Raw genomic sequence first — 27,740 nt, forward strand, 5'->3', positions numbered from 1 at the left:
GCCGCTTTGAGTTGAAGTTTGGCAATTATCCCTCAGTATACAATGATGAATATGTTCTTTTCCGTTTGTAGTAAACGATATCTGCGAGGTTTAGCGGCGCTTTCGCGACTTATTCAGTATCACGCAGTCGAATAATCTGTCCTTGCTAAGGGGGACGGTAAATTTTAGAGTTGATCCCACGATGGACATGAAGTTAAGTTGTGTGAGTTGATCGCTGTGCCGTGAAACCTCCTCTTTCATTTAAAACGAGCAGAGGTATGAGAAGTGCATATGATTTTTTTATTTTGAATTTTAAAATTGATCTATAATTTAATTGCATGAGTAAATAACACTAGGCTGGATACTGGGTGGCTGGATGGGAGAGAGATAGAAAGAGAGAGAGAGGGAGAGAGAAAGAGAAAAAGAAAGAAAGAGAGAGGGGGGGTAGAGAGGGGGGGGGGGTAGAGAGAGGGGGGGTAGAGAGAGGGGGGGGTAGAGAGAGAGTTCACCGGTCACTCCTTCAATTAAATTGTAAACTGCTGCTTATTCTGCATTATAATATGAATTGGTACCGGCGCTTTCATATCAGACAACCATGTTTTTTTATGACAGACGCATGCAATTTTATACAAACTTGCGTACAGTCTTGTTCCCGAGCGTACAGATTGATTGCGTACAGTCTTGTTCCCGAGCTACGCAGTTCTTATTTTTCGAGTATAAGTAGTGATAGCCAAGAAAGTCTTTTTAGGCCGTCCACAAGGACAGAGGAGGCGTGGTAGGCCCAAATTTAGGTGGCAAGATGGCGCGGAGGCTTCCGCCATTAAGGCCGGGATAACGGACTGGAAGACGAAGTTGCGAGACCGTGAGCAGTTTCGGACACTCCTGAGGCAGGCCAAGACCGCAAAGCGGTTGTAGCGCCGGATAAGTAAGTAAGTAAGTAAGTAAGTAAGTAGTGATAACATTCCGAGCAAAATGGTCGTGTGGTCAAATATTTGAGTAACAACACCATCTACCACCATCGGGATCATTGAATTTTCGCTTGCCTCTATATTGATTATTGTACGTTAAAGTTTAGTATTTAAAATATCTTATTTGTGTTTCCATCACTAACGATGCACGACTTCAATGCGAAACTTTACAACAGAACAGAGGAAAGGTAAAAGCTATCAAATCGAGAAAAGCTCCACTGGCTAGCTATCCCACGAACAGATGGCACCACCAGCTTTTTGTTATAGTTATTTTTAAAATGCTCTGTCGTGTAACATCTGCTAAACAGAGCCTTTTATGATTCCTTTTATGCTGAGAGCTTGAGTTGTTTACAGCATTTGTAGCACATGAGTTTTTATTTATGTTCTATATTTTCTGCTATTCAATTTCACTCATAAGAACTCCTTCAAAACACAAAATATTTGTTCACTAAACGTATTTTACATTTCGTGTAATTTCGACCCTGGAAGCGATCTTATCAAAAAATTAATGTATTGGCTAAATCATCTGAAGCAAGATAAAACATTAATCAGTTATAATTTACCACAAATGCACATATTCAATAGCTCGCAAGTAGCCTTAAAAAAATCTATTTGATTATTAACAGTATTTTAAAGCCGTCAAAAATCAAAAAGAGTTTCTTCAGGGATTTTTTTTTCAATTCGGGTCAATATAGACAGTGTTTTTCAAATTTTAGCTACACCAGTTTCGATTTAAACTATACAGGCATTTTCAATATACGCTATAATGTGGACCCGGGGCAATAACGTATCTTGAATATTAGCATAAATCAAATTTCGAAGTTTTCAGTGAAATTATTACGTATTTTCGTGTAATTTTGCATGAAATCATAGGTTTTAGCCACTTAACATTTAAAAAAATAATATTTTGAAAAAATAATATCCTTTTTATGACGATAATTTTTGAGACTTACTGTACATGGTGCGTCACCATTTCTTATGGCAAAAAGTTCACCAAGCTTCGCGTGTATTGTGGAAAATGAAAACAAACCCATGCGGCTGCAACAATTTCTATCAGCTATTGTGGAATTTGTGTATCATCATGCTTTTACAACAGGTCAGGATATCGATATTACCATTCTCTTCACATGGACTACATATGTTTTATTTTTCGCATCATTTTCAATTTAGATAGCGTTTGGACATCATCTTTTCCGTACAAGGCTGCAGCTGACCTCCATGCTGAAGAAGATAGACGAAATCTGCGTATTGAAAGAAAATGGTGTGATGCGGTTACCACATTAAATTGTGTTTTTATTCAATAAGTGTTTTCTATATTAATTTCTTTCATGAAAATATAAGCACATTAAGCTTAACGAAGACCTTGCATGCATAGACATCTCTATCGTTTTTTTTTTTTGTTAACTTTGATCTTTTTCTTTCAAAATACCAGCAAATTTTTAAAATTTAACGAAACATTAACGAAGCAAGGAAAGCGTTACGCAGTGTTTTAAGTCGTGGAATTACTGCTGTATGAAAAACTAAACGTAATACTTTTAGGCATACTTTAACGGTTTCATAACAGATTTTGCTACTTGGGTTATCATGCAATCGAAGTTCAACTAATGAGGGCTGACTGTATTCGGACATTTGACCATTAAACATTTCATCTTTACCCACTATGCGGAAATCATACGCGTTATTAAGCGTTACCCATCGTTATCGTTGTGTTTGACAGTTTGTTTGTTTATGTTGTCTACCATCGTGTTTCACATTTCGTTTCCTCAATATTTTAGAAACAAAAAAACATGTCTGCTACTCCGGATCGGCAAAGTATTACCTCCTATAAACTCAAATCCCCACGGACTCCAACATCGCCAGGAAATGTGGCAACTTTAAGAATACAGGAGGCTATTGCGAGCATAATAGAGCTACACCAAAAATGGATACAAGCTGCAGACAAAGGAATCTCATACTGTAATGCGATAAGAAACACGAAGAAAAACATCCTGCCACAATCTGCAACAACAGATCCGGATCCTTATCCCGAGAACTTACAATTGTATTGTAAAAATCTGATGGTGATGGTTACAATAATGGAAGATGTCAAAACAAATGCCTTGGTGGCTATGGCGAAAATCAAATCCTTGAACGAGTTTTTCGCCCATCACGATGTAATTGGTTGCACATGGAACTACCGCAAAACGCTAGACGCCGTTGAACAAATCATTTCATCATACACGAGGGAAATTAATCTTCGAAAGTTTGTGGCAGGTAGGTACAACTCATGTGTAATAATGCGATAATTTTGCTCTATTACCAATCATAAAACCGTCTACATTGCAGAACAGATCGGGCACTCTACAACGCTTGACCATCTGACGTACGTTGCAATCAGCTGGAACCACGGTATTGACATCGAACGAGAGAGAGAATCGATTATTAGAATGATGTCTTTTGAATACAAATTCACATCATAACTAAACAATCAAACTACGATACGATTACAGACTGTGATACATAGTGCACGCTGAAACAAGCATAGATCGATTGCAATAATGGATACATGATAATGGGAATCTTTATTGACTTATGGTACTATTATCACACAAATAAACCCAAATATAAGGCAGGATTACATCCGTGATCATATGTACATTCAGTTCCCCAGAATCGGTTGGATATTTTCCTTATGCTCCTATCGACCGAGTGCTAATGTAAATAAGGTTTCCTAGCTACAATTCCTTTATCTTTGCGTAAACACTATTACGACTGTTAGAAACGATAGAAATCCTCAACTATGTTGGGAGTGTTGAGCATGATTTAAGTATAAATACGCTGTCTTCTTACGAACATCGTTCGCTTCAATTATGGCATCGCTAATACTGTACAGCATTTTAGTTGAGTGCTGCAGACACCTACGTTCTATCGCTCTTCGGGATTTGATATATAACTAGAACATTTCTGTGCAGGAAACGGAAGCTTACAATTTAAGAAATACGAACACAGCCATGATTTCTGTGTTTTGCTTATTGTTTCCTGATTTAGAAGGACAGGAAACTTCAACGCAAAACATTATAGAAAGTTCGTTATATTCGTGATAAAGCTAAACGCATCCCGGTAGTTCAGTTAGTACTGCGAGATGTTCGTTCGTCAGATGAAATACTTGTGCCACAGACGACTGGTTCTGCGTAGGGAGGTGGTTTCTCGGAACACATTTTTTCATCGCACACGGTAATAGAACAGTCTAGTATTTGGCTACCTTCAGTGCTTTGAACGGTTTCAGTACAATTACTATTACTCATTGTATGGGATGAGCTGGGATGTACTGTAGGGATGTAATTAATGTTCGCATTACTGCTGACATTTGCGTTCGATGCTATTGACAAGTGTAAAAGAGCGGCAGGATCAAGCTTGATCGCATCGTCGTAGCTTGGTGGGGCGGCAGCTACAGTGTCGTAGTCGGGAGGCTTTTCACGCCTTCGTTCATCATTAGCACTAATGACGTGAACAGGATCATCGCCCTTGAAATTTAAGAGGAAACCATAAATTTTACTTATATTCAATCGCATCTGCATCGCTATCGCACTTACCTCGTCACCATTCGTTCCCGATCGACCGGGTGTGTGAAGCCAACAACACATTGCAGTACATATGAGACAGGCACCTGCTGCAAATAGGCGAATCAAATATTATGATATAAAAAACGATAATAACCAAACTTGCTGGAGGTATAATTGATGCAAGTAACTACCTAAAATACATGCAACTCCCGCGTATCGTACTGGTTCTGAATAATTTTCGGCCAGACCCAACCAATTCACCAATGCGCCAACACATAACAGCATCATCCCATAGCGATATGGTCGCTGGGTTCGACGTGTTTCTTCTAGTGACATGACTGAAAACATAAAAAAAGAAGAAGAAAACACAAAATATTAGTTTCAATGTAATAAAATTAAACAAAAAAAACTATATAACCAACATCTTAGACATGAGAATCCTTGAATGAACTGATAATTTAAAATCTTATAATTTGTTTTCCATTAGTTTTGAGATCATCTTCTTTTACCATGTCATTATTGTTACTGGAACACACTGGAAAAGCTCACTTCGTGAACAAGAGATCACAGTCGTTTAAAAAAGAATAAAGTTTACACACTTATTATTCTAAATTCCTTCCTCCTTTCTTTGGCACAACAACCTGTGTCGGTCAAGACCTGCCTCTACCACTAGCGAGTGGGCTTGGCTTTCAGTGACTTATTAATTACTCATAGCAGGATAGTCAGTTCTACACATGGGGGCACGATCCATTTGGGGCTTGAACCCATGACGGTCATGTTGTTAAATAGTACGAGTTGACGCATGTACCATGAGTCCGTAGCATTCTTATTTTATCTATTTTTGCTTCATTTTTATAAAAAGAAATTGTTCTGATTATTCTATTATTCTTTCATTTCTATTGAACTGTTTTTTTTTCGAATTGTGGTTTCTTAGTCTTATTTTATATATGCCAGCTTGTCATATACCTTCTTACGTAAAATGAGAGTTTCTGTTAGATACCTCTTTCTATTGAACATATACCAAATGGAGCTTTTCTAGGCTTATATGCTGTCCCATCCAAATACGGAACATTTTTTGTATTGTGACCTGCTAGTATGGTATTTATGTGTATAAAAAATTAAATGAAAATTGAGATAACTACACCCACAACTAAACTATATTTTTTTATGAATTTCAATTCTTATCATTGCATTCTATCAGTAATACCAAAATATTGAAGCAACACAGCATTGTTCGTATGATACACCGGCTCTACCTTTTTACACTGGTGAATGGCACTCATAAACTTGTAAAAGAGGCATACTTCCACTTCGCAGCGTACGCTCGCATGCGTTGTAACTGTATCGAGTAAACAAGTTGTTCCCAGTAACTAGATGCCGCAAGCTAAATGGTCCCAACTGGTTTGTACTATGTGTCACGTAGCTCACCTGATAACTTCTTTTGTGCACCTATAGTTGCATCAGAACCAGTTTTCACATCAACAAAACGGTATCAATCATTACGCGCTGTGCTCAGTGGATCGGGCAAATGAGTCATGAGCGTTTCTTCTTGACGGTTAAGAACTAACTCCACCCAAAAGGATCGATCATAGAGCATAGAACTATCGGTGTCCTTGGTGATTGGTGAAGTTCAATGTCACTAGCACAGATAGTACACGTGGTGCGATGTCGTCATCGTTAGTCAGTTGCGTATAGGAGCGAGTAAAGAAACAAATCTAACGCCAAATTTCTGCCTTTACCACACTAACCTAAACCGTCCTAACCGGCCTTGTTTAATGCACATGTTTGAAACCAAATTTGAAACCCTCGTCACGCGGAAACCAATAAGAGTGGGAACTGGTCGAAAACTAGCCCCAAAACCTAAGCTCCGGCTTCGACGATCACGATAACCTTGAGCGCATAGCTAGACACGTATGGAGCGGTTTTTTGTGGCTTTTTGTCATTCCTCACTAGAGTCGAAACCAACGCCAAATGAAGTTGGTTAGTCTTCCGCGTTACGACTTGTTTTTTGTATGGATTTTAACTAGAGTTATATTATGCAAAGATCGAATGTTCACAAACGTTTTGTAGTTTGTCGTTCAAGCAGGAAGCAGCGCCAACGATTCAAATGTCGACTATGAAAGCACTCTAAGTGATCACGACCAATCTATTAAAACAATCAATTGAATGGTGAACGTCACTGCAGATAATTTTGCATTGCACTAGTCGTCCATCGGTGCTGACGGAGGACCCAAAGGAATTCGAATTGTTAACAACGTTCAAAATGCAGTGTGATTTCTTTCACTATATTAAATTTATATCGTTTAGGAAAAAAGTTTTTCAGACTCTTTCGGTCACACCCTTACAGATAACTGTACAGATATTAAAGAAAGCTTTATTGCCCCTGCCCGAATTTTGCGCAAACAACGTATTCTAGGCGATAAACTAGCGTATAAAGGCCACTCCACCGAAATAGCGAAAATTGGAGCAAACTTTCAATTTACTTTACTACTGTCAGTATCTCTGGTTCGTTGAACGCGAGAAATGCGGAAGGTTTCGTCATGCATTATTCACCGACTCAAACTTAACCGAATCCGTTATGTGTTGTTGCTCAAATTGCACTAGTACAACAACTACAACAAATCTCAACGCACAGTACAGTTCAGAAAATAATGCGTAATTTTCGTTAAGGGTTTATCCAACCTTCGCGTTCTGGTTTACGATTTTATCTCTTCTGGATTGTATAGGAAAAGAAATACAAAATGAAATGCCGTTGTTTTTTTTTCTTCATTTTTCTTGAAACTGTTTTTAAAACAATTAGGTTCGATCAAACTAAACTCATCCACGTTCTTAATAGTAATGTAGTAATTGCTAGCATCACAATTAAAAAAAAAAACAGTACGTGTTATTATTAACTAGTGTAATGTTTGTAGGAACATTCGCTGACAAAAAAGTCAATGCTTCAACCTATAATGATCGTTATTTAAGTAACTACAATTTGGCGCGATTCACAATTTCACCGTCTATAAATAAAACATCTCCTCTGTTCTGCACCATATGCTCCTCCGCACACTATTCGTTTTATGTAAAGCCATGTTTGTTTTCTTTTTTACTCACACATGTTCACTTACTTCGATTGAAATTCCCTTTGGCAAAGGAGCTTGTTTATATACCGATGTGATACTACTGGCAGGAACAACAATCCTCTCTGTTCCAATAATGGGAATAGACTTTTGGCTGAGTAGACTGTATCTATCTTCTAGGGAGTGTCATATTTTCTATAACTAAGCGAAGCACATTCAACAAAAACTGATTGTACCTTAACTATTCAATAAGAACACATTTTCCAACGATCGGTTACACCCGCCCAACGACTGACACATAGCGTAACAAACGCGTTCGCGATCACTGCTAAACTGATACGTGAATCTCACGGGTGCCGTACGTGGAGTGCGTACATGGGGGCGCACAACGAGATCGCACAAGTTTTGTTGCGTTTCGATCGTACACCGGTAACGTATACGCACGGGCACTTTTACTAGTGTGGCGATAGACGAATGTGACTGAGAGCATGAACTTGAAACGATGCTGCGTACAAAACTGAAAAACAAACACCAACACAATTTGTTTACCGATCACTAGCTAGCTGTTTTGCTGCACACCCCCCGCACAAGCAACACGTAGAACAGTCTTTTGCAACACGTAGATCAAACCGGTCCGTTGTTTCGTGGCCATCGTCATGGTAACGGTCAATTGGAATAGTATTGGTATGGGTAGTGTAATAGTAGCAGGCGGTGGCTGTGTTAGTGATTGGTACCAATGACGATGCTTTCAAAATGATATTACCGGCTTCGAACTCTCTTATAAATATGGCGTAAATAGTCGTAGATCAATTAAAATTAAAGCATTTTTTAATGCATTCAACGTTCATTTTCTTTTCTATAAATAATTAACTGAAAAAACTGAAACAGTCTTGCTCAAAAGATTGCAAAAAAACGCAATTCAAGCATTATGCACGTATTTGCGCTTGCATATGTTCAAGAGCACCTAAGGGTTAATAGATTCGCTCTCGAAAGTAATTAGTATGTTTGGGTTCGGTTGGAGGTGAACACAATTTAGTGTACGGTATATATTGTTTGCCGATACGTTGTCCATACCGTTCCATTCTGCCTCATCGGGTCTTGACTTGTTAGCACATGTGGTCTCGTTCCACTTGACCGTGAACTTTACCGGAACCTGTAACACCTCAGATCGAATCACCATGCGTAGAGTTATCTCCTGGACATATGTTTTTTTTTAGCTCTGACTTCTTCACTGCACTATTTGTTTTTTAAATGCATTTCTTCATCTTAGCACAAGTGAACTTATCTGAACTAGGGTCATAACAAACTTAAAGTTCTTGTTTAACAAAACATTGCAATGCCACTTTCAACGGGTTAGTAAACATTCCTCGTTTAACAACGTTCAAATTTGTCAAAATCAATATACATCAGTCAAAAGCAGCCTCGTTGTAAGGTAATATACACAAGAGTATACACAATGTGCCTGCTGTCAATCTGTGGAGCTTATTAATGAAGATCGTCTCTCGATTAACGTTGTTGTGTAGGTCTAGGACACAATCTGAACTCATATCGGTCTATTTTACTTCACAATCAGCTCGGCAGTGACCTCCACCATCGGGAATGTATAGGATGAAACAGAAAACCGGTTCAATACGCTCGTCGTGGATGCATTTTGTCGATAATCGCTTGTTTTCATTTGATTGTGACACAAACGCTAGACAGAAGAAAAAGTCGAGTCCACTGCAGCACATGTTGGTCAATCATCTGACCACTGTGGTCATGAACAGCCTGACCAGCATTCTGCGTATTCTTTAATAGAAAAACAAACAAACAATATTGATCGTAAATGCCACAGAGATTTGTGATATTTACGATCGTTTAGGACCCATCCACGGATACCGCAAGTCTCACGCCAATATAATAACAAGCACAAGTAAAACGATGTGTTCTTCAGCGTCTGCTAACAGATCCAACAGTGGACAATACAGCATCCTGGTTTTCGCGACCAAACGTTAATGTGAATGTTTACATAAACTGTTCGAATTTGCATAAAACTGCATAGACGTAGTATAGTAGTAAGGTTACATCCTAACACTTTTTTACAATCTTACATTTTTGACATTTGATAAGAATTGATTTTCAAAAATGAAGTCACTTGTTTTACTAATTCCAGGTTGTATATCTGACACTTGAACAGTATAACGTTGATTAAAAAAAAAGTTTTCACTTTTTAACTAATTTCAAGTTGTTTCTATGACACTTCGATAGTATAACGTTAAACTCGTTTTATAAAATGCTCTAAATAGTTGTATTTTTTTTATGACAGAAAATAGAAAATAAATTATAACCAAATGGTCGAGACACTCACTCATGTTATCCATTATATGAGGTTAAAGTTTTGTATGTTAAAAATAATGATACACCAAACAACGCTACTTTTCACACTGCTTCTTAAATTGCTGATCTGGTTGGTCGGATGAGAAAAATAACACTAGCTTCTCGACGTATGAAGAAATAGGCTTCAGTCGGTGTATCATTGACGCGCTCAATACGTTAACTGAGAGAGCCAGTTCTCTGCATTTTAAGTTGCGATTGTGAGAAGCTCTGAGATATGCGTGATCCTCAACCCTCAAGAGCAAAGAAGAATTCACCGCATTTGTTTCAGTTTAATACTATTTCTCTTAGTCTCTCGCATGTTCTCTTTGCGTGCGTATTTTACTATTGTTTCTTTTTTTTATTAAATGGATCACTCATTTTCTGTATATCATGATTAAAAATAACAAACTAACAAGCAAGTCATAGAAACAGTTTTGAATCTTAGCTATCTGTTTCAGCAACAGTTTATAAAATAAATCTTTAAATATTACGTACACTTTAATTGTTGCAAAGAGAACAGAGTCTTTCTCTGAACTTCAAGTGAACCTAATTATTCGTTCTACATAACCAAGTCGAGGCGCATTTTCTTTTGTCGATTACTATGCCATGCCAAACGCATGTGTACGCGCACATATATTACAGTATCTCATAGAACAAAATACTATTTTCAGTGTCAGGTGTGAATACAATTTATAAACTGCTTCTTTTTTTACCTTGCAAGATCTATAACAGGTGCAACGTAATGTATCACGCGGTATAATGGAGTTTACTTTTGGCCACAATTTCCCACTTTTTATTGTAATAAAATTACGATTCTACACGCTTTGCAATGCAACATTTCATCACTAAGTCAATATTGAATAAATCACTACGGTATCTTTGTCAAATATTCTACTCTTGCCCGTGCTCGAGAGATGCGAGGAACTCTCGGTTGTTCAAATATCTGCAAAACGATAAGGGGAATGTGTCGGGGGATTTTTTTCCTGTTTTATATATTTCATTCCACTGTTTAGAGCAGTTATATCTTGTTTTATCTACTCAGGAGTGCACGTTGGGTCTTTTACCCGAACGCATTGAAGTTGAACAACACGTTTGTTCAGTTCATTCTGATAACAGGTTAAGCGAAAAATATACAATACTGCTATATAAATGAATGACTTACAAAAAGAATATTCTATTTTTTATTATACGTACCTCTCACTCTTAGTTCCATTACGTAGTTTTGATAGTAATAATGCACCAATTGCAACTTTAATTTATCAGTAATCCTGTATGAAAACAATTTATTTGCGTTGCACAAACCGGTTGAACGGATGGGAAATCTGATTTCTAGTTAGAGGTTTAGTATTTGGCACTATCTTGATTTTTGTCACATCATTTCCTAATGATCTTATTATGCACTCTGTATTTCACATTTGCCTGAAGAACAACCGATGCTAGTCAATTGCTAGTTTCAACTATTCGTTAAGAAGACCTTTTCCTCAACCAAACGTACGACGACTATGCAGAGAAAGCGCACTATCGTTCTGATGTGTCCATACAACTGCAACGAGCACATTTCCACCAATCTGTGTCAAGAATATGTGTGAGCACATTGAAAAATTCACCACCATCAGGGATTTCCTTTGTTCCTACAGTGTTCATTTTACATCTTATCAAATATTTTAAATGACATACCATACACCATTCAAACCGTTCTTTGGTCACTTTTCCGCGGGTTTTGAGCACATTTCAAATTGTAACTTACTTTACAACCGTGAGCGCTATGCAACTAAAAACAAAAAAAAACAAAATAACTATGGAACGATTCAACTAGTTCTTATTTATAAACGGAAAATAGTCATTAAAGCGTATATAGAAGAGTATAGCATAAAATGATTGAATGATGTACGCTTGCATTTATAGTAGTTAAACTGTTATATTTAGTTTAAAGTTTGTGCTGCTGGTTTAGGCTGGCTTTAGGTGCTGTAAGTTAAATTTTGTATAAAGCTAATAAAGTTCTAACTAAAATATGTTTCGATAATTTATTAATTTCATTAAAGCGTTAACACGTACGTATGTTGACGATTGTGTAATGGATCGTACGTCAAGGGTTTCCTGTATACAGTATCAAATGCATTTTTCATGTTACGGATACACTCCCAAATGTATGCAACCCGCACATAGCGTCTTTCGTATATTCTATAGTAGAGATGGGAAAACGTATCGGATAGGTTCGTTCCGTTATATGAATGGATCAACAATAAGGAACACGAATTTATACCTGTAGCACATACAGGTTGTACCCGTTATACGCTATTGATGCTGATTGCGAAAAAAACACGAATCACTCATTTCCGCGTAAATCGAAGCTCGTGGCACAATATATGCCTATATTGTTGTAAGTTTGTTTTAGGTGCATTGGCCACTAAATAAATGATTTGATATGGAAATGACCAAAGATTGCAATTTGATTCTCTTCACATGATTTTTAAACCTGATGAGCACGATTTTTAAACAAGTGATGTGTCAAATCAGTAAAATTTGCTAAAAAAACTGTCAAATATATAAAACTGCGTGTCTCCGAATCCTCTTATAAAAGTATCTCAGGGATTACCTGCGTAGAGGTTTGGATATGTATGCTTACTGTTTATACTTTGTGAGCTCTGCGGGATATTTAGTGATATATGTATGCTTTTTTGTAACATGACCTATCGTCAACAGCACTTCAGAAACTGTGCTTGAAATATTAGACCCGCTGAAAACATTTGCCTCTAAATATCACTGGCAAATAGGAACGTGGAATTGAAACAGTAACCTTGAGTTATTTTCGTTACAGTAATGAAATACTTCGATGTTGCTTGGCAGTATCAGAAAAACAATATTTAATGTATTCAAAAAGTAAATTGGTAGCTAAAGCCACCAACCAACTAAAACTACATTCGACAAAATTTGACTTACGTGGAAATTTGACATAAATGCGGGAGCCCTAGTTTGATATAATGGTGTAGTTCGAAGTCATCCTGTAAAGATTTCCATTTGACAGTGTTGCAGCAAATGTTCAAAACACAATGCATACAACGAGGAGCAAGGCGTCTCCATCATCCTTCTGATATGTTTACTAGTTTACATCGAATGCAGCCTGTCCTCTGCATGATTTGTAGTTTTCCATAAAAAGGAACACAGTTCACGCTAAATGATTAATTTGCATTTTTTATTCAGCTTTGACTCAATCACATCGAATTCAATACCGCGCAACGGTATTTAAATTCCTGTACCACGTAACATGTTGGATGTGCTTAGCTACTACTTTACATTAACAAGCGGTACGTTTATTCACAAAACAGTATATTCGAAACACGCATTTTTACAAAAAAAACCGAGCAAGTTCTTTCTGTTTTATAGCACGACAGTTTTTTTCCTAATTTGATTTCTCCTTTATTTGTTTTACAATTGACACTATGAAGCAGTATTATTTGCAATCAACTTCGAGAATACTTGACAGTAAACTAATTTCATAACCATAATTTTAAGATTCACTGCGCAAACAAATTTTACTGCTGAAACTTCCTTACTGGTCTACCTATGCACAAAAAGTTCGTGGGTTGGATGCAGTTACTTTTGTTTCATAGTTCGGAGGGATAATATTGCTTTGTTTACGATTGGGAAGGACATGGCGGTTTTCATACGCTTGATTATTTACAGTTATCGTGAGGTGCGAGCTTAGTAGCAATGTTTTAGTGCCGTTTTGTTGAAGATCATAATAACAAGATTACGAGTGGTTAGAGGAAGCATTTTTTGAAAAACTTTAAATTTGACTATAAACTTTTACATCATCTGTTTTCTGTGCTTTAATTAGCCCGTAATCATGAATGTAGTGACAAAAATGTTGGCGTAACAATTTATTTAGCACAAACCAATAAATTATAGAGCATTTGTATGCATGAGCACAAAAAAAGCAAATTTTGGTCGTTTACTTTAGCTGTAATACGTGATATGCATCATTGGGTTAATTTATTATTAAAGGATTTGAATGGAATAGATTATTCTTTCTAAAGAAAACAAAATATAAATAAAAATAGACCAGGACAGACGTATAAATTTCGGAAAATAAATGTTCCATTTCATTTTTCTTTGTATGGGTGTGAGTGTGTGTGTTTTTTTAATTCTCTCGTCTCAGTTTGGAATAATACACAAATATCTTTTTTTTTTTATTCATACCACCACCAGCGTTCATGCTTTACATCGTCTATTCAACGAAACCAGCAAGATTCAGCCTACCGGAACATGTATCGTTGCGGTTGAATGAATTTTAATTGGTGGTCACTGTGTAATTTATTTACAGCGTGTGCATTGGAAGTACTTGAAGGTTTGAAGGTATGAGAGGGTTTCGGATTCCTGATGAACGTCGCAGCGTAACTCCATACTGTTTGCGTCTCAGTTTCCTCATTCCCGTATGTTGGAAGCTTATGGATCAGTCTTGCTCGTACATTGTTTTGGTTTTGTTTACGGTTTGATTCCGCCATCCGACACACTACTAAACGTTGTCGTAGCCAAACACCGCACCGATGCTCGTGCTTATCGCCCGATTCGTTTATCCTACACTATTATGTACAACACCGAATCTTCTTACAATCTAGTAACTAGGAACGGCACCCGCTCACAGTACGCCCTGGTACGTATGGAGACGGTGGCATTGAGATTACCTTTATCGTCAGTCAGCTTTCTTCTCCAGGACCTGCAGCTAATTGCAGTTTAGAATAAATTATTATAAATAACCACCCTACCACCAGCTTCAAACATCATCCCCAAACTCCGAACCGGCACGATAGCTAATGACGCTGCGGTTTCCGGTCGGCAGGTAGATAACCACATTCGGATCACCATTCGAAGCTCCGGATGGCATCGTGACGCTGGTGTTTTGGTACAGGTTTGCCATGGCCATTGCACTAGCAGTGGAGGGGTTCCAACTGTTTGTGCAACCCGGCACTCCCGTTTCGCCCACCTTAATATAAAGCTGTTGTTTCTGTCCCAAATTGTTAAGCGAGGACATTTTCTTCCGCTGCTCTTGATGCAGTGCTGGCTGATTAGCATGTTCACTGGACGTTGACTCCTGCTTCAATGCGGACCGCAAACTGCTTACGATCGGTGTACGGGAGAGTTTAAAACGATTACTACTGGAGCCATTTCGCGGTACTCTCGTCCCTTGCGTTTTGTTAGACATCGGGGGAGTGGAGTCGTTGGTTCGAACGCCATCGTTTCCGTTGCTACTGTTACTACTTCCACTGCTTGCGCTACACGCACTACTGGCCGCACTGCTCTGGCCATTCGAACTTCCATTCTGACTTGGCACAAGGTGATGATAACCCCCGCCCACGGATGCATTGCCACTTGCTGCCAGCATGGACATCGTATGAGACGCCAGTTTATTCTCGGTGATATTGATTTTCTCATTTGGATTGAAATATGACTCCGAGCAAGCGTTCCTAACATAGCCCGTACTTTCATGATCCGACGATGTCCGTGTCATCGAACTGCCTGAATAAGTATCGCCATTGTAATACATTTGACTTGCAGCTGCCGCTGATGGCAGCAGGTGATGCAGGTGACTATCATTACCAGTCACACTCCCCGGGGCAGTAATAAATCTCACATTTCCAATCAGGGTGGTTGTAGCATAAGGTGCTGGCGATCGCGTACCTCCCGAGCTGTACTCGCTCGGTGCTCTGCTACCGTTTAGCTGCGCCGAGAGATGGTTCATTCCATCGGATGTCGGGGGATTGAAGGACGACACCTCAGCGTAATCGCTGGGATAGTCTGTGTACTCGACATAGCTGTATTTAAAAATAGGTAAATGTCACAGTTACAATTTCGGACGCGGAAATAGCCATGGCCGCTGTTGAGTTTGAACTCCAACCAATAAATGAAATCTTACCGAGTACGATTGTGATGTGGCATCGTATGTTGCTGTTGCTGCTCTAAGGGATGCGTTGAACTGGTACCTACCGGAGCGTAATCTTGAATGTGGTCTTTACCTCTTCCCGTCGATTGATGGCCCCACACCATGCCGGATGGATCCATCCAAAGGCTATCATTTCGCGGTATCTTTACAACACCTCCTGCGGCGTGAGCTGAAAATACATTGACGGCGAGATAATTGTTATAGCTGGTTTCATCGAAGAGCCTTTGCGTACACTATTCTCGCTCGAAACTTACCGCGTAAAGATGTAAGCGCCGACTGTTTCATCATCATGTGTTTACGCTTCACAAATACCATTGCACCGAACGAAAGCATCATAAGTACCAGAATACAGCCCAGCACCGCGATAAACCAGGGCTGTGTAAGGATGTCATCCATGTTATTATGATTGATGGGATATCGATGGGATGTTTGATCTAGCTGCTTAGTGATTGGGTCGAGCCGCAGGGTTGCAGGATTGCTGAACGGTCCCATACCAGCAGAAGTAGCGGCTGCTACACTGACCGTGTACGTAACACCTTCGGTCAGGTTGGCAAGCAACAGTGTCGATGAGGTAGCCTCAATCGTGACATTGCTAAGAACCTTCGAGTAGTTTGTTCGTAAGTCAACTCCTCGTACGATAATGTTGTAAGTGCGCAGTATTCCTGGAGAAGATAAACCAGTCCTGTAAGTACTGACAGATGCGAGAAAGCATGAAATATTACCATTTTGTGCAGACGCTGTAGGAGGTTTCCATTTCAGGTACACTGCAGATGAATTTAGTAACAGCGCTTCCATGCCAAACGGTGGTGCTGAGGGAACTGCAATCAATTAACAATGGTAAAGTTCATACTTGTTACAACACAAAGGAAATTTAAAAAAAGCTTTAACATACCATCTTCAAGAGTTCTTGCTATCCGATAGTTTGATGGTTTGCCTTCAACTGATTTGTAAAATGGCACTATAAAAAACTCGTACTCTGAATATTGCTCAAGTCCAGAAACGGAACAGGACGAGGCACCTGCATTCAAGACGGTCATCATTTTGTATGACTGTATACTAACGGAACGATTTGTGTTAAGGTTTCGCGAATATATATAAAAACCTTCCACATACTTTCCATTGATAATCTAGAAATCCGAAAAGAGGGAAATATTCACATTATTTTCATTGCAAACGTATTTAACCGGTTGCATCTTACCTCCCAAACCAGCTTCATTGAAGTGGAATCTATAGCAGTCGCATTAACGAGCTCCACAACGTCTCCTGACAGTAAACTAGCTCTTGCCTCACTCATATCAATTCCCATACCAAAGTTATCGCTCTGCAAAGTTTATCCAAAGTAAGACAGTTTTATAAAATGAAAAAAAAACCAGCAGCATTAAAGGCTTACCGATCCAAGGAGAATAGGTTCCGATAGAGGACTTGGCAATGAAAGGCCGTGTGAATTTTCAGCACGAACTACGAAGTAATACGTTACTCCTGCACTTAGTCCAGTTTGTGTGTAGGTATTGTCTTGAATACGATTTGCAACCTGAAGCCACCCTTCCGTTTGGTTACGGCCAAACAGCTCCACCGTATAGCCGATCAAACTTGACGCTCCAACTTGGCTGCTTCTAACCCATGCAATAGTGACGGAACTTTCGGTAATATCCGTAACCTGCGCTTTACCAGGCGGACCAGGGTACGTAGATATTTCTGGTGCACGGTAGAATTTTATATTCGGATTCGTTGGCACATCGATTCGTAACAGTGCGCTCCATGTAGTTTTGCCCGACTTACTGCTAGCGACACACGTGTACAACCCGCTGTCATCAATTTTGCTCAAATCTGCTATAGTCAGCGTGCCCGATTCAGTGATATTTATCTTTTCCGAGGATAGCACCGGTATTCCATCTTTGTACCACGAGATCACCGGTGGCGGAATTCCGCTAGCTTTACACGGCAGAATGGCAACCGACTTAATGGGCAACGTTTGATTGCAGGGGCCTTGCAGAATTAATGGTGGTGGTCGATCATCTTGAAGATTTACACTCAACACAACACGTGTGCTTACGCTGCCGACACTATTTACGGAGCTGCACACGATCACTTTCCCGTTGTCCATGCGGCCAACTTGCGCTATGGAAAGCACACTGGTACCGTCCGCGTTTTGTGTTACTTCTAGGTTGTCCATCCGGCTACCCGGGAGCAGGAGTGTGCGGTTGCCTTCCACCGACCAAAATAGCGTCGGGTGTGGGTGTCCAGTAGCCTGACATTCGAACAATGCTTCCGAACCCGGTTCGATGAGTACATTTTTCGGGCGCACCAGGAAACTCGGCGGTGCTGCAAGGGAGGTGGAACGAAACAGAAATGAATATCGGAACGAGACCCAAAGTACTTTGATTGTGGTCGAATGAATTAACGATGCAACTGAACATGTCTTGACTTACAATGCACCACCAATGTACCGGATGCGGTGATGGATCCGACAGCATTGTCCGCCTCGCAGCTGTATTCGCCCATATCTTCGATTGCGATGTCATCTATTCGTAAACTTCTGTCTTCAAGCACTCGTACTCGCTCTATTGGGTGAAACAACATGTGGATGGAGAGCAGACATGTGTGTTGGTGAGAGTAGTTTATCTTCGGCGAGGCGTATATTGCTTGCTATCAAGTACAACATATTCCGATTTATACAAGAGCCTCCAATTAATAGAAATTACAATGTGATTTATGCTACATAAGATAGCTTTATCCGGGGTTTAAGCCCCGTCGGTTCAGGCAGCACAACATGCAAGACTACTCCTTGCTGCAGTTTCCGTTCTTGGAAGATGAAATCTTGTGGGTTGGTTTTGGAGAAGGTACCAAGAAATCAGCTCTCTTAAAATTGACTTTCCAACTGTAGAGAAAAAGTTGTTATTCTCTTCAATTGTTGTATAAAAGTTGTGATACTATGGTTGTTTTAAATATGTATGTCAACCCTCGAATTTATGTCTATTGCTTTGTTCACCAACTCTATATCACTCTCGGCCATGCGCTTAGCACGCGTCAACAGATAACACACCAGAGACGTAGCATACGTAGTATTGGTAATTAATTTATTTCGAACCGCCCCGATTATATCAGGAAGACGTACAACATCGTACGGTTCACCGGGACTCCCCGATCTACAATTGCTTACAGCAGTTCTCGCACGTGACAACTTTATCCTGGTCCACGAATTTATGAGCCACAAACCGCACAACCCTTTTAAGGGATAAAAGTCACACACACATACATACGTAGTCACTTTCCTAGGTCTGGTGGTACTGCTGACCAAACGGTGTTTGTTCCATGATAAACAAGCTAATAATAATACGACTAATGACAACACATAAAACACTACGCTATCCCATTATTGCTCCATTCACTGTTTCGCACGTCCGATTTCCAGCTTCCTTGCTGGTTTCCGTTTTTCGCTTCCGATTACCATGAAATGCGCTTCAATACGTACCGAGTGGCATGTTGCCTCCGGAAGCTGACCTCCGCCACAGAACATCTGGCAACGGTTCTCCTCCGACCCGACATTGAAACACAACAGAGCTACCGGCAACGACCGTCTGGTCCTGGGGTCCACGTATTAGAAACGGTTTCACTGTAAAAATATTTACCACCGTCAAGCGTGATCCAAACAGCCCGAATAGGGTCTCCGACACTGAAACTCCCAGCACTTACCGTGAACTCGCAGAAAGGCAACAGTGGATTCGCGCACACCTACTATATTCTTTGCCACACACTGATAACGACCGTCGTCTGATTGGCGAGCATCTTGTATGGCCAGATTGCCACCGTCCACGATCCGGATACTGAAAGTAGTAATTTATTCGACCGGTTACAATGCAATGCAGAGTTTAATTGATGAAAAACGAGATGTCGGAATGCGAAGGATTAACTTTTGCTGGTCTAAAAACCAAAGTTCACAGACCCGTTTGGCAGGACCGGAAGTGTTGATAAGTATCATTACCTTCATTATTCATACCAAAACGATCGCTAGCCGAAAGTTTGGCAACGCAAATAAAATGACCAAACTACCGAATGTTGTTACTAGTGCCAAAGTTAATAAATAATGTGGACTGTAGTTGGGGGAGGTAAAAACAGTCCTACCCTTGCATGCCATGCATATGACTTACCGTTTCGAGTTGGTGAGATCTAAAGTTTGTCCATTTTTGCGCCAGAAAACGGTTGGTTCCGGTGAGCCCCTCGGTGGTCCGCATTCTAGCAGTACCGTTTCACCCTGTGCCACCCGAGTGTTTTGTGGTTCCAGGCGAAACTCTTCTCGTAGTACTGAAATTAAACATCAAATGATGGGATATGCAGGATTATTTCCGTAGACGCAAGAGCATCCGCCTCTAACTTTATGTTTAAATGTAGTTGTAAAAAATATTATTTACTTTTCTTCATACGGAATATCAAACGATCGAGAAAACCCCAAATTGTACTTTGGGTTTACACTCGAGCAAATACTGATATGCACGTCGACTGGACGTGACGGATGAAATGTACTTTTTGGTTTGTTACCCCATTGATGAAATACCTTTACTGGATAGTTTAAGCCCTTTAGTATCAGAATAAGTAGGAATAAGATGGAAGCAAAAGTTATAATCCACACCAAATACCCCATGCACTAATCTCACTAGATGATAAAGACCAGGTATTAAAAACAAGTTTCCAAACACGAAAGAACACCAAAGATGCCAGTTTGCGAGTTCACGCGCGACGGTACAACGAACAGCAACGAACTTTTACCGAAACCACGATGCGGGTTATTGGCGAATTTTGGTATCAAGTAAATAATGTCACAAGCTACGTTCGCAATACCAAAACCTCCTCTAATGTATCTGTTTCGATTTGCGAACCAAGTCCTTTCCACTACACTCCTAGTAATGTTCGATACTGCATATATCTCCTAGCCCGGTTTGTACATAAGAACGAACGACACGTAAATACAAACGCACGTTGTGGGGTGTCGATTACATTTCACGGAACGTGACTTGCAAAACTTTACGCTACCGAATCTTATATTCGCTGTAATCCTATCGCAAAAAGCAATAGCGAAGGACAGGAACTATGTCCATGCGGCCGACACGGTAATGGTAAGGTTAGCTAGAATCTGCGCGTGACGTTGGTTCCGTTAAACTGCGTCCCCAGTTAAAAATTCGAACACAAGATTAATACGTGGCGAATTAGCCACGGGTTTGTTGAGCCGATAGGAGTGTTGCAGAATAAAATATGAAACCATAGATTCTATCCAGATCATCACGATAGGTTGAGAGATGATACAGTCCCTCACTATCATGTCGGGACGCTTCTGGTGAACTCTGTACAAGCGTGTCAGTCTAAGATGTGCGCCCAGCGACGTAAAATCAAGAGGGATAGCAGGATCAACGAAATCATTTGTCAAATATCGTAATCCTCTCGATGCAGTGAGAATGTATTGTTCAAATTGGATTAGCTAACCCCGAGGATGTTACCAAGCGGGAGAAAAAAGCTATTACACTAATAGATAGCTTAAAGGCAAAGCAAATGGGACAATGTTTATGGAAGTGTTTAAATGGAGTATAGGTATGAGTTATATGACCAAATGTAAAGTCATAAATTAATTCCTATGTTCCGTAGTCATGCACGATTATCCGGCATTCCTCGATATTAGTCAAAATTAGTTTAAGTCTATTATATTTAGCCTTGATGGCGGATATTGTATTAAATAAATGAAATGAAATGAAATGAAATGAAAATCTGAATAGTACGAAAGTCACAAATGAAGAAATAATCTACTAAGGATAATTTGATATTGCATTGAGTTAAAACGGGTCCACTTCCTATGTGGTAATTAGAAACCCATTGATGGTCCAAACACGTCGAAATCGTCTAGGCATAGGTAAAAAGACCTTCAGAGATGATGACATTTCGAATTTCGTATTAAATAAATATAAAACGTTTTTTTGCATTTTCTATTTGATGTAACGACCTAAAAGACGCGTAGTACAGCTGATCTATTCCTGCCTTCGAGTATTATTTAGTAAATACAATCCGTAGTCGGATATTCAATCAAGTCCTTACTACGGAGAGATGGGTCCATAGGAGTCTGGAACCCATGACAGACACGTTGTCAATTCCTACCAGTGGACAACTGTGCCACGGTACCGCCCTGTGGGTAAAACTGAGATTGGTCTGTTTTAATGTGACATTGTAGAAAAAATCCAAATATTTTAATAACCTTTTGCATAGTTTTATTCTTTGCTTTTCATCGTTACGTTCTGCATCTCGGCGCATAGCCTGAACATTGTTATTCAACGAACCATAACCCGGTGTCAGTAGCGCAACGCTAAAAACACAAGCAAAATTGCATTCTTATGCTGACCAGCTCTTCTGGAAGGTGACCCGTTTATTTATGACACGGACTCAAATAAATATTCTTTCTCATTTTTATCCGTTAAAATCTTCCCACGACCATTATTTTGCACACTCTCGGGTGCGCTTTCTTTTCCGCATTCTATCAAACGATACAAGATTGCTTTTGCAGTACGAAACCTCTCATATGAAAATGTGCAGCTATTTCTGTGTTGTCATACTTTCCTGTAAGCCTGCTGTAAGTGCGCTATAGTGTAAGTTCACTGGCCATGAACATAATGGGCCATTAATATGCTAGTTTTGCAATTTACCCGCAAGTGACTGCAGAAAATAAATATATTGTATACGTACAGTTTAAAGTATATCAACAGCTGATGGGATATATCATCTACCTAGTACTATTTAGGTTTAATTAAAGAAAACTTATGTATCTCTTAAGAATGAGATGTCTGATGATACTTTCATCAACTTTTCACATCTGATGTTCATACAACATCATGTCTCAGGGTATATTTTTTTACTACATTTTCAATTCTTCTAAGCGTTGTATATCTAAATGCACTACGCAAATGCGGTGTAAAGAGCATAAATAGAATCTATTGCCTAAGAGCAGTGCAAATTAAATTTCAATGAGAGAAAGTAAAATGTAGTAAAAATAGAAGCAATGATAAACGTCAAACTGTAAGTGTGTTGTCAATCAAGTTTGTTAAACCCCATCTGTTTGCGGTTTCAATCAATGTCTTTCGCTTAACCCGATTTAACGAGAGTTATGATTATTACTGAGCTGTTATTACCAGTGACAAAGATGTAAGCGTATACGTATCCGAAGTGCCATTATGATTTTATTTCAAATATCCAAGACAAAACTAATGAATAAAATTATATCATTTATCAACTTACATAAACCATAAAAATAAACCAAACAACTGTAAAAAAAATGTAAAATCTTGGAAAAAATGTAAAATTTGGACTCAAAACAGTGAAACATTCACTGGTAATCACTTCGTATCATAACTCTCAAGACACTTAAAAAAGGTTTCTTTGTGCTAACTAACGCATTTACAAATCGTGCAAAAATATAAATAACCTATTCTAGAAAGATTTTACAGAAAAATATTTTAAAACGATTTTTAAAAAGTGGTTTTTATAACTTGTTTTAATGTTTTCAAAGTTTTATACGAATAATTATCCAAACATTTTTTTTTACATACTAGAAATAAAAAAATCTTCGCATATAGTGATAGTTTTGAAAATACTAATCAAAATATGTAAAAACAAGTTTTTGTTAGTTTTTAGATGACCATGACCGTTATTAATTTAATGAAGAATGGCTCAAAACTGATCCGATCAAACAAAAGCGACACAAACACCTCAACAACGATTTTATAGCATAATCTAAATATTTTCAGCTGCTACATACAAAGTTAAGGAATGTAATCCTAGCCTGATATTGTTTCCCTCCCACCACCCACTTCACCATCGATGGTCTCTTTGATCGCTACAAAGGCGCCCGTAAATATTAGAAGAAAGCGCAGACGAATATCATGTTCAATTGCAATGGCCCCACCACAATTCCCTTTCCACATATTCTTCCGGCATTACATATACTTATTTAAAACATGTAAATACCAAATTACTTATTCAGCCAATCCTTATTTAGACTCTTAAACCACCGACAAACCGACGTGACACTTCGAACAAAATGAGCTTCAAAAGTTGTCTCCTTATTTCAAATGAAAATATGTTAAACACTAGCGCCATCTCTATAATGATTCGCTTACTACACTGACACAGAGAAGAAACTGCTAAATCCCCTTTTTGTTTTTCTTCACAAATTCCAATGCGCATTGTTTTATGTACTTCTCACATCTTTTACATTGATTTGGAAACTTATAAAATGATTTTCCTGGGTGTTTTGTCCAATAATTCTCACAAAATCTTGCCTCACACTTCCTTCGCAATTTGTATGTAGAAAAGTTGTTTACATCGAAGCAGCAGTGAACAGAGCTTACTTTGACAGAAGTGATCGCCTCACTGGTAAATGACAGTACTTTCGTGTGGGACACTTTTGTAACGCCAGTTTCACGTCGGTTTGTCGGTGCTTAAACTACCTTACGAATTCACGACCAAACTTTACAAACAGACGGCTACGGGCGACTTTGTACCGGTGTAAGAGAACATCAATGGTGAAGGTAGTGATGGGAAGAAAAAAATTAGAAACGGAATAATTTTTGATAACTTTTCTTATAAAACTATTAAAACTTTGAACAAGTAAAAAAAAATCTTTAAAAAAATTTGAAACAATAATTATTCGGCAAAACCTTTCTAGAATATGTTATTAACTACGCTCAGACACGACATATCTTTCTTCGCGAATCTTTCCCCTTTTACCAGAAACAAGTGTAAAAAAAAAATACGCCAATATTTTTGCGTTCACACCAAGGTGCCTAAATAGACTACAGGTGGGTTCTTAGCTCGGATTTTGGTAGCCATGATGGATGGAGATTGGTATGGAAATTGAAATAAGGGAAATAAGGGTTTCTAAGGACTTTGTATGAGTTGCTAAGTATCTTGGAACTCCCTAGCTGTCAAATGAAAATTTGTCAAAATACACTGGACGTAGTGATCCTTTACCGATCTGTAGTAATTTATGGACCTTGGTTCACACACCACAATTCTTAGCAAGATACAATTATCGTAATTTAACTAAATAATTCGTAAAACACGGGTTCTTGTTGTAAGAAATGCACAATAAACAACCGTTAGAACATTTAGGACTTAGAAACAATCGAAAACTAATGGTTAAACACGAAAAACGACGATATTTCTCTCTGTTAAAATATTATCAGCAAATATTTTTGCTATCCATCCAGCGATGGATAGCTTGGATTACTCGAAAAAGATTCGCCACAGGCTGCTAGACTTCCCCTATCTCAGGGAAAAGTATGTTTGACAGATATTTTCTATCAGAATATGCCGAGTCTGAACGCGCCTAAATAGTAATCTGTACAATGTATGAGTTCACTGTTCATGTTTATCTATCTCTAACGGATTTTCCACAAATCGCGAAAAACGACTGTTCATATAGTCGTGGTAGGCGCTGTATATACATATGTTGTATGTATAACAAACAACTATATATGCTTGTACATAAAAGCTGTTGAATTCCCGGTCTGTCATAAAATATAGGTAACCTGTTAGGGCCGGTCTGGTGGTACAGTCATCAACTCGTACGACCTAACAACATGTCCGTCATGGCTTCAAGCCCCGAATATACCGTCCCCCCATATGTAGGACTGACTATCCTGTTATGGTAACAATAAGTCACTGAAAGCCAAAGCGCACTTCACTAGAGTGGGTGGGTACAAGGCAAGGCAGGCCTTGACCGACAACGGTTGTTGTGCTAAAGAAGAAGAAGAAGTAATAATTTATAAGTACCGTTTGGGTTGTTTTTTTTTTTTTAAAAATTCATGTTTTGTTCATTCTCATAAAGATTGACTGAACTGGGCTGTTCCTCTCAAATGAACTGCTTGAAAAAGATTTAAAAATCCCTCTGAGGCAACGAGTCCCTCAAATTATGGAGAATTGGATGGTTACTGGTAAAAAAATCTTTCAGTAGAGCATTAAATTCACTTCACATCTTTTTTTTGCTAGTAGCTTTCTTTTTTGCTTTCACTTTTTAGAATAAGGACAGGGTAATAAATTTAAACTTTCCAATTCTTACCTGATACTTGAAGCGTCGCATTGTGACTTCTGGCAACGCCAAGCTCGTTCATTGCTTCGCACCAGTAAACACCCGCATCGGTCTCACGACGTGAGTGCACGACCTGAAAAATTGAAGAATAACAAAACGTCGTAAATCTTAATACATTTCTATAAAAATGAGGTAAAATTTTGATTAAAACTAGTAACGCCTAGCTAGTGGCAACGCCACAAATTAATGAAAACTAACAGCCGATCATGCACCCTAAAAAAAGGAAACAAATAATCTTCCATTCAAAGTATGACGTTGCTTTGTCAACAATCTCTGCTTTCGCTAATTTGTGCATATTTTAAACCGGATCTGAAGACGGATCCTGAAATTCAAATTTAAAATATAATTGCTTATGCTTTCATAAAACTATAAAGTGAATAGTACTAGACTGCTGGCCCAAAACGAGTCAACTGTACTCTAAGGCCTTTCGAAATTGCATTGTCTGGTATAACGAGTCCCCGGTATATTGCATACGTTGCACTTGAACGCAAAATGATTTTATTACTCCGGGAATCGCTACGGAAGAGCGGAAAGAAACGATTATTCCTGGCTGCTAGCGTTCCGTGAAGTTGTACCATCGGCATCATCGTTGCGATGATCGTTGTCGTTATCCACATCATTGTTCCTTCAAATGCTTTTTATGAAATCTTCCCACCTAACAAGGCTCCAGTTTGCTAGCTTTATATCGAGTAAAAAAGAGACACCAAACCTCGATGTGCGACTAGATGTATGAAACGAAATAGGACCAGTTTTACACTGCACACGCTATCCTCGTGATGCTCGCTTTACATCGACACCACTCAGTTCTGCCGTGCCGGAAGGAAGAACGAAAATGAACCGATGGAAAAGTGGTACGTCAATGAACTGTGCATGGATGGAAAATCTGCCACGTCCAATGTCACGTACTTTTTCCCATTCTTCTAATGTGTCGATCGGGGCTGAGTAAATCGTTCCGAGAGTTGGGAAATTAAAAATTCAAATCGACAGCACTGCACATGGAAATGGGACACGGATGGTTGTTACTATCATTTTACTTTACCTTCAGAAAAAATAAACCTCCTGCGGGTAGCAGAATTTTATGTGATCCTGGTTCGGCTTTAATCGGTTCACCATCCTTAAACCATGTGATTGTTGGTGTCGGAATCCCTTCCGCCTTACAGTTGAGTGTTGCTGGCTCGTGCCGAGGTACAATGACGTCTAGAGGGTGCTCCGTAATTTTGGGATACTCTAAAGCTGAGAGAAGAAGGAAAGAGATTATTGTTTGTTAATGGATTGTTTGCTTATTTTAGAATTAATAATTAAACAAATTGAACACATTATATATTTTAAGGAGGTACATATATTTCCGATCAGACAGCTATTTTTTTATTTCGATAAGAATAGCTAACCCGTAAACGAAGAAATTTTTTTTTACACCAATTGTCTGCACAACTCAACGAAATCAGTTGCGATCTGTGTCTAGTTTTGTCATCCTAAGTTAGTACATAGTAAGTATGTGTAAGCCAATATAACTAGGCATGGGTCGCTTAATAAAAGGATGCACTGTTACCAATAAAGTGAATCCGATGCTACGCCCAAATAAATTATATAATTACCTGAAAGTTACGTTACCCAATCAAATTGTTGGGTTGATAAATATAAGGGTGCGTAATCTTATTTTAATATTTGTTTTGTTTATTTTTGTAGAGACTTAATCTAATTTTAATATGACATGGGATATCATCTAACTAGTGTCAGAGTCTGCCGTTTGGGTGGCACAATTGTCAATTC

At 38.9% G+C, this 27,740-nt stretch overlaps 3 protein-coding genes across 9 annotated transcripts in view; 1 reads left to right on the plus strand and 2 right to left on the minus strand.

Moving 5' to 3' along the window:
• The first annotated feature begins 2,640 nt into the window (after positions 1-2,640).
• LOC120902356 lies at positions 2,641-4,844 on the plus strand. 2 transcript variants are annotated; one of them, XM_040311051.1, is made up of 2 exons: positions 2,641-3,200; positions 3,278-3,413. In XM_040311051.1, exons 1-2 carry the CDS (start codon positions 2,735-2,737, stop codon positions 3,298-3,300), a joined length of 489 nt encoding a protein of 162 aa, XP_040166985.1. In that variant the 5' UTR covers positions 2,641-2,734; the 3' UTR covers positions 3,301-3,413. The 2 variants fall into 2 exon arrangements, with proteins under 2 accessions (XP_040166985.1, XP_040166984.1); XM_040311050.1 differs by having other exon boundaries at positions 2,645-3,200; positions 3,273-4,844.
• Positions 3,490-11,461, minus strand: LOC120902355. Of its 6 annotated transcripts, none has more exons than XM_040311045.1 (4): positions 11,101-11,461; positions 4,681-4,827; positions 4,520-4,593; positions 3,490-4,450 (listed from the first exon to the last, which is right to left on the minus strand). In XM_040311045.1, the coding sequence occupies exons 1-4, from the start codon at positions 11,117-11,119 to the stop codon at positions 4,052-4,054; spliced, it is 639 nt and encodes a 212-aa protein (XP_040166979.1). In that variant the 5' UTR covers positions 11,120-11,461; the 3' UTR covers positions 3,490-4,051. The 6 variants fall into 6 exon arrangements, with proteins under 6 accessions (XP_040166979.1, XP_040166978.1, XP_040166983.1 ...); XM_040311044.1 differs by having other exon boundaries at positions 4,520-4,596; positions 11,101-11,458; XM_040311049.1 differs by lacking the exon at positions 11,101-11,461 and adding an exon at positions 10,620-10,643 and having other exon boundaries at positions 4,520-4,596.
• A 1,617-nt stretch (positions 11,462-13,078) lies between these two features.
• The window catches only part of LOC120903067 (roundabout homolog 2), a 34,030-nt gene continuing 19,368 nt past the window's right edge, over positions 13,079-27,740 (minus strand). Inside the window, exons 3-15 of the mRNA XM_040312276.1 lie at positions 27,010-27,203; positions 25,941-26,043; positions 19,996-20,149; positions 19,541-19,671; positions 19,320-19,460; positions 18,277-18,408; positions 17,238-18,169; positions 17,046-17,168; positions 16,740-16,974; positions 16,570-16,665; positions 16,102-16,509; positions 15,821-16,016; positions 13,079-15,719 (exon numbers count right to left, since the gene is read on the minus strand). Coding sequence (XP_040168210.1) covers positions 14,681-15,719; positions 15,821-16,016; positions 16,102-16,509; positions 16,570-16,665; positions 16,740-16,974; positions 17,046-17,168; positions 17,238-18,169; positions 18,277-18,408; positions 19,320-19,460; positions 19,541-19,671; positions 19,996-20,149; positions 25,941-26,043; positions 27,010-27,203 — 3,884 coding nt within the window. The 3' untranslated portion in view covers positions 13,079-14,680. The remainder of the gene's footprint in view (positions 15,720-15,820; positions 16,017-16,101; positions 16,510-16,569; positions 16,666-16,739; positions 16,975-17,045; positions 17,169-17,237; positions 18,170-18,276; positions 18,409-19,319; positions 19,461-19,540; positions 19,672-19,995; positions 20,150-25,940; positions 26,044-27,009; positions 27,204-27,740) is intronic.

This window comes from Anopheles arabiensis, chromosome 3 (genome assembly GCF_016920715.1).
Source record: "Anopheles arabiensis isolate DONGOLA chromosome 3, AaraD3, whole genome shotgun sequence".
Classification (NCBI taxonomy): Eukaryota; Metazoa; Arthropoda; class Insecta; order Diptera; family Culicidae; genus Anopheles; species Anopheles arabiensis.

Bases quoted from the DNA above. Each gene is read 5' to 3' on its own strand.
- LOC120902356 (XM_040311050.1), top strand. From the start codon at position 2,735: ATGTCTGCTACTCCGGATCGGCAAAGTATTACCTCCTATAAACTCAAA. The intron at 3,201-3,272 runs GTAGGTACAACT...TCTACATTGCAG, and splicing joins TCTTCGAAAGTTTGTGGCAG to AACAGATCGGGCACTCTACA.
- LOC120902355 (XM_040311044.1), bottom strand. The intron at 4,597-4,680 runs GTAGTTACTTGC...GCCTATTTGCAG, and splicing joins GGGAGTTGCATGTATTTTAG to CAGGTGCCTGTCTCATATGT. The intron at 4,451-4,519 runs GTAAGTGCGATA...TTAAATTTCAAG, and splicing joins CGGGAACGAATGGTGACGAG to GGCGATGATCCTGTTCACGT.